The sequence below is a fragment of the Anneissia japonica genome, unplaced genomic scaffold (genome assembly GCF_011630105.1).
Source record: "Anneissia japonica isolate Jap-2015-1 unplaced genomic scaffold, ASM1163010v1 scaffold432_len584295_cov189, whole genome shotgun sequence".
Lineage (NCBI taxonomy): Eukaryota > Metazoa > Echinodermata > Crinoidea > Comatulida > Comatulidae > Anneissia > Anneissia japonica.
The window spans coordinates 169,581-177,260 of NW_022725334.1; the positions used below are offsets into that span (position 1 = coordinate 169,581).

Sequence of the window (7,680 nt, forward strand, 5' to 3'; positions counted from 1 at the left end):
AAAAGAAAAAACAGCCTATTAAAGAAGGGGGAGAGATGGGAACTACGGTAATATGTTGAGTCAGGCTGTGTGTTAGGTATAAGAAGGTTGCCATCTGATCTAAGGTTCAAATCCCTTTAAGTACCCGGTTTTTACGCTTTAGTAAACAACTCTTCCCTATACCTCATTATAAGAATTTTTAGTGCATTACTTGATTTTGTTGCATGAGAATAAAACTTTAAATGTCAAACCACAAAAATCCAATTCTTGCCTAATGCGCATAAATCCAATGTAAAGATCAATTTCAAAAGAATGGTTATTTTTATAAACAATGCACCATAGAAATGATGTTCTTTTTATGCGGTTGATGTGAAAAAAATAGACAAAAAGAAAAATTAAGCCAATTAGATATTAAATGACCTTGATAACAAGAAAAAATAAATATAAAAATTTCTTTCTCATGATTAAATTGTTTATGAATTTGATTAATTCATTCAAGCGTTTTTCAAGTGATGCACGTAAACTACCTTCATTTTTCAAAGAAAACACGACAGGAAATGCGTGAGATTGTTACAAAAAAATTGAACGATTTAATGACGCTTTATCAAAGGGAGTCACGTTAATGAAAAGTAATCAGGCGATGGGCATGGTCGGGATCATGACCTCTTGGTGCTATTGTCCGAGGTGTCCTTGCACTTAGACTTCACGCTCCACTGAATATCCTGTGATCACATGACTCAAGGTCAGATTAGGTCAGTGTACTTTTAATTAAACTTAATTATAATTCTGTCCATTCTAGAACGATAAGTGTGATAGTCAATGCCTTATTCATATGAGGGAGTTACTTTTCTGTTGTTAACACCAAGCTCTGGAATTCACAACCACAATCTGTTCAAGAGTCTACTAATTTTATGATCTTTAAATGCCGTCTTAAATTATTCTTTCATGTTCCTCCACTCTCCTATTTTTTTTTTTATTTTTTTTTTTCACTTTTTCTTTATTTGTGTAGTTTTCTTTTACCACTTTCTTTTCCATTTCAACAATTTATTCTGGGTTCTTTCTTTTCTGATGTCCTGGAAAACGCATAACAATTCATTCAGACTGCCACCGACAATCAGTGGACAACATCGCGTCATTTAACGCTCGCAAGAAGCCGAGTTGGATTCGTCGGCCGACAGTTGTATGACCATCATACAACGCAGTGAATTGCCTGGCTTTGGTTAGGCCACTGTATAATACCATTTCTAACTCTTTACATAGATCTGTAAAAATAGAAAACTAAATCGTTTTTTTATCTATGATACTTTGGAAGCTGATAACTCAGTTCAACTTTAATATGCATAGTGACAGATCAATCTATCTTTAAAGTCGGTCATGAACCTATTTGCTTGTCGGATATGGTGCCCTGTTCAGGCATAGGTAGTCCTGTATGTATTACTGAATGTAGGGGAATGAGCTGTTAGCCCGTTGTACTAAGCCTTGGCAAATTGTGTGGTAGGGTGGCCAGTTCCATTCCACGCCACCTTTATCCTCCCCAGTAGTGAACCACCGGGTACCCATTTTTAATCCTGGGTGGAGAGAGACAAACGTGGGTAAAGTGCCTTTGTCAAGAACACAAGCGAAATGCTCAGCAAAGGTTTGAACCCCTAACCTTGAAGTTGAGAGACCGTAACGCAACCGTGGCGCCAACCACTCCCGCAGTGCCCTGTAGGGCTAAAAAACAATAATGTAAATAACACTGAACAAGAAAAAAATATTAAACTACATCCATATGAAAGTGCTCAGAATAGTACCTAACCCCACGTTCTGTAAACATGTGCATTGTGAGTGCTCCTCCATATCCCCCACCACTAGTGCTCTTCATTAAGTGATATGAATCCCGGGCAATCTGTGCGCTTGAATATGCATTCACTTGTCCTTATGGTTGGTACTGTATTAGAAACACAGTGACTGACACTTGCTATTGAAGATGTGTTAAACTGTAAGTCAAATCAAAATGTTGCATAGTATGTGTTGGATCACCAGTAAACTACTCTAAATCGCTTTGAATTATACTAATAGTTCTGTTATTCTAAGGCTTCAGAAGATACTGGTTTTTTTTAAAGGTTGCTTTCTGCAGTCATATTAGGCAGGTGGTAGTCTTTTGATTTGTCCTATGCGAGTAGAATTCACTATGGTTCTAGGATCGCAAAGGATTACATGAATTTTAGAGCTTAAAATTCATAGAATACTCTAAAATCACTTGAACACTATTTTCAACAATTCTGTTGCTATTTGTTTAGCAGGCCATTTTAATATTTTAACGTTTCTTCTTTCGAAATGTTTACACTGATTGCACAGTATGTTATACCAACTTAATGTCACATGGTTATTTATATATATATATTTTTTTCCATATAACAACATCACAAGGCTTCTCAAATTCTTAACATTTTTAACTTTTGTTTTCTTTTGTGGAATTGTGTTGACATATCTTATCATAACATTGTGCCATTACGTTCTACATAGATGATATCCCTGGAACCAATTCATCGTAGGATTAACTAAAAATAAATCATGTTTAAAAAAGCTGCAATTTAATTACTGTCTGTGAATTAAATGTTTTTGAAAATGTTTTGTAAGTGTTTTAAAAGCTGTCATACCTAGCTCCTACATAGATGCACCGTTCTTGGCGTGATTGCTTTGTGTATTGTGTCACGCCCAACCCCGAAATTGACCTGCTTTTTGGAAACTGAATGGTAAAGAATATACTGGACAAGTTTTAAAAACAAGATAACATCACCTCCCACCAACTCCTTGAATCAGCAGTATCTGTGATGTATTTCTAATGAAAATTAAGATAGGAACGGTATAATTGGATTACCAACGGCTGCGTCACAACTGCATTTTATGCAGAAAAAAAATTGCAAAAGAATCTTCTCTTGTGTAGTATTAGTGAGTAGTGAATTATCAATCTAAGAAACATAATTCCAATTGAGTGGATAGATAGAGAGTACAGTTACTATACTATCACAAATTTACGATGTGTAGAAAAATTCCTATTATGATCTGTATGTCATGTTTCAAAAAACCCCCCCAAAAAACCCCAAGGTTAACATGTTATTGAAAATACTTCAAATTCTATGGACTTTGAAACAGTTAGTGCTGTAGTGATCTTTTGCCATAACTTTTATGACATTTATGATTAGAATATGAAGTACCTTGGTGTGATGTCAATGCATACCTCCATAATATAAACTACATTGTTTGAATGAAAGGTGATACAATATATTAACTATCAAATATCTTTTCCCTAGTAAATATTTTTTCTTTCAGCTTTTATGTTACATTTTTATTGTACCTCTTTTTAATGTACATGCAGTATAAAAATGTTTGGTCTTCAAATTTGTAGCGTACAATATGATAATCTAGAAATTTTCAGTCATTGTGTTGTGCTTAAGCATGCCCTCTTTTGGATATCATGTACAGACCCTCCTCTGTACAAAATTTGGAAAGCAATAACACAAAAACAACACACAAGTAAACAGACGTTTTAAAACACAATAACATTCCATATTTAAATGTTCTGTCTGTGGTAAGATATATTTAAAATTTAATTGAAACATAACAAAATTCATGGTATAATATAAAAATTTAACAGGAGCTAAAATTTGTTTTTTTAAAATTAGGTCGAATTAATGAAAGTATTTATATTTTTAAACAAATTGCACCTGAAGAACTGTATACGAAAGCTTTTATTTAAATAAATGTTTCAATTAATGTTTCTAACAAATCAAAATGGCTTTTACCTAAACTAAATGTCAAATTCCTCTGTTATATTTGTGACTTTTTTTTTATCATTTTCACAGTAATTACTTTAAAGATAAATGATATATTAGGGGAAGTTTGAACTCCAGAACCCCCTTTTAATATTTCATTATTTTAGTCAGCTTGATAAGGACTCATCTTCTAGTGAAATAAAATAAAGAAAATAGTTTAAATTAAAACAAAACTATTTACCCCAAAATATTGTTAATAATAAGTAAACAAAAATTCTTATGATTTAGCTTATACCTGTGTTCGCAAACTAGACGGAATCACACTTGTTCTTTAGTAATGATTTAGTATTAAATTTGATTTTGCTTGATGTGAATACCATTCCAATTGGTCACTATTTAGTTTTTTGGATTACGCATTACTCAAAATGATAGATAATCTTGAACTTATCATGGGAGAACTAGTTTCATCATTTATGTTAAAACTATGTCAGAAGTTAAATATCATTGTACTTTTTGAATCTCCATCTGGCCCAAGCTGTTGGTACTGCGGAAAATATTCTTGACGTTTTGATGCCAATGTTTATTGCCTGGATTGGGAGTCAAGGTGATGTTTATAATAAGGAAAAACATTAAAATAAAAATCCCAAGTGAATGATTTATTGTAAAAATTATTTTGCAGAATTCTGAAGGTCAAGGGAATTCTAGCCATTTTTTATGAATCTTAACAGAGAGAAAGTCATTTAATTTTTGACAGATTTTTTTAATATGATTAGTTCTTTCTGCAATGAATTAGAAACTATGACAGGAGAATTATAAATGAATGAAGATGAAGTGTATATTTTACTTGCATGCGAAGTATCAGTGTTTGTGCAAGTTTTAAAAGTTATTTAAACTGATCTCTGAGAACAGTGTTATGGAAAAGTGAGGGCAGCAGACTCTTAGCTACTTCTTTCAATAATGCTCTGAAGAAATACCTACTTCAAAAGTTACTTGGATAATATCCATCCCTTTTCATTGAAATATATATATGGTAATGTTTTAGATTGTCTGAAATTTTTAAGTATTCTTTTCCTACATGTGATGTAGTTTAGGCAATAAGATCACAAGACAGATTTATGGTCAATTTCTTCACATATTAAGTAGCTTGAAACCGACGTATAAAATTGCTACGTTACGGCCGTCTCATTATATATTTAGGAGGCTGTAATATGTCGGCAGTTTTTGATGCTGAACTTTGTGTAGTAGTGCATGTGATTACATGTCAGATCAATAATGCGGGGCAGAGGGAGGGCTGTCTCTTAGGGTGGAGTTCTTATGTTTTTATTTTTTAATATTCCCATAGTTTTGTTAGTTATATTGTGGAAATCACTAAAATATTAATCTTTTTATTATACAGAACTATGGCCCTTATGTTTTTGTTTGCTGAACACCAAACATGTATACATAATTTTAAATCTCAAATGTAAAAATAAAAATATATGTGTAATTGTTCGAAGTAAAATTAGAATTTTTATTTCACATTGTCAACTAAAATGTTGTTATATGTATTGTTTTTATTCTTTATTAAAAATAGAAATAAAATTATTTTTTAAACAATAATATAAATGGTAAATTTTTCCAAAACTCGGTTTCCTTAAAACTGAAAAGATAAATGCTGATGTAATTATCCCAATTAGTTTTTTGAAAGTCATAAAATATTGATTGTGTTTTATATTGAGAAGAAATAAAATAAAATAATTTTAAAATAATAAAAGGTTAGTGTGGCCAAAACTAGGTTTCCATAAAATTGGACCACAGTTTTAATCTCGGCCGCCACTCCACAGAGGAACAACCATCATGGGACTCGAAGTAGACTTACTTGTACCAGTCATGAACAACTCCAATTACAAACAGTTGTGTCCATATAGATACAGTCAGTCAGCTGCCGTTACACGAACTACTTTTAAAACTGGTCCTTTCGCGCAGCGAGGGTCAGTCCTCTGTCCATGCCCTTCAAAAAGTGCGAGAAAATTAAACCTGGGTTTTACTCATGGTGATAACGCAGGCAACATAAATTATCGGTAGTATTCAGATAACGTGAAATGGCCATTAACCTCTGTCAAATTCCATTACATTTTTTATGTCAAAAATATACTGTGTGCTTAGAAGGACGGAGAATAAAAAGTAATGTATTTGACACGTGTCATACTTTGTCTATATTATATTTTTTTATCAATATGTTTAGTAATGTAGGGCGCATCCTACTTTTTACCTTGCTTGGGTTTCATGTTGTGACTTGGTGTTTAATAATTGTCTTTTGATTTATGTGTAGCTGCTAGTTTAGTTAGGTGAATTTGTTATATTTTTTCTAGTATATGTAAATGTATTCAGTAAAAGCTTGTTTCTCGATTGTAATGCAATAATTTCAGACTTGTTCTGCCTTTTGTAGTGTGTTTTGTACCTGAATAAATAAATAGAATTGTTAATGAATATAAATTCTATATTTCTTTTATTTTTTCCAACTTCATTTTATTACATAATGTCAGTAAATTTGATAAATATATTTATAAAATTAAATGTTAATTTAATATTTAAATTTCAATAATCAAAATCTTAATTGTGATTTTTTTTTTTTTCGTATTACCTTAGCCTCCACAGTATAAGCTAGATCCCCGGCTTGCTCGACTCCTGGGCGTTCATACTCAAACTCGTGCCGTGATCATCAGCGCTCTGTGGCAGTACATAAAAACGCACAAGTTACAGGATCCGCACGAACGTGTCTTCATCAACTGCGACAAGTATTTTCAGCAGGTAGGTCTGAAGGGTAATAATAATAATAATAAGTCGATTTATAAGGGGCAAATAAACAAGGTCTCTAAGCGCAATATCCAAGTAAAGAAAAGGTAAGGAATTTGGAATGGCAAACCTCATGTATTACCAAGTACATTATTATTACCAGGACTAAATTATAAGGAATTTAACCACTACGAACCTGCTGTACTTACTATTAATTACTGTAAGCATAAAATAAATTACTAACTTCAAGGGTTTTAAAAGGAAATAACATTTTACCACATAAAAGGAATTAAAACTAATGGAATAGCACAAAAAAAACAGTAATAAATTCACACTAAAAAACACCATGTACCTACGAATATACAAAATAAGGCCTACTTAAGCTATGTAAGGGAAAAATGTCTTTAAATAGTATTTAATTCATGACCAAAATTCCACATTAAACTATATATTTTGCATTTAGCTAACTAATCCAGCTATACTAAAATAGTAATTCAATTCAATTTACCTTTTATTTCGATTCACTTCCATAGACAATACAATTATCTTTCAAAGCATAATACCATGCAGTACAGTTATGTATATACATAAACAATATAAATAAATATAAAAATAAATAATTAATTAATAACTGAGCATTTGTCATGTATCTACTGTGCTGATACTATAATATAAACTGCCAAGTGCTATTCAGAATCACTTCACTTCATAGAGCCCACACATTTGATAAGGCGTTTTGCAACCGTTTTCAATTCAGTTCTAAAATGATATACTGACATAGAATGAAGGTACATTATTTGTAACAATCATTTCACTATTATTAGTGACTGTAACAAAAATTTAATTTGTAATTTCAATAGATTTTTACAATTTTGTAGTCTTATAATTTAAAGATTGCATACATCAAATTATTTAATTTTGTGTGACTTACTAATTACGTTATTGTTGATACTACATAAACATAGTTAAATGGGTGAGATTGAAGTGTGATGTCAAGTCCAGTCCAAGCTATCAAATTTTATTTGAGAAAAACATGTGACATGTCTAAATATGGTCATGATGATATCACATCATGACCATATATAGGCACATCATGAACTGTCTCTTATACACATCTAGATGTGTATAAGAGACAGTGTTATAGCTGAGACAATTCTCTTTCATATAT

The 7,680-nt window shown here is 31.8% G+C and overlaps 1 protein-coding gene across 1 annotated transcript in view; it reads left to right on the forward strand.

Annotated features, from left to right (window-relative positions):
• Positions 1 to 7,680, forward strand: part of LOC117112719 (SWI/SNF-related matrix-associated actin-dependent regulator of chromatin subfamily D member 1-like) — a gene marked incomplete in the record, with an annotated part of 83,152 nt that overhangs the window by 65,142 nt on the left and 10,330 nt on the right. The window contains 1 exon segment of the mRNA XM_033255865.1: positions 6,366 to 6,527. Coding sequence (XP_033111756.1) covers positions 6,366 to 6,527 — 162 coding nt within the window.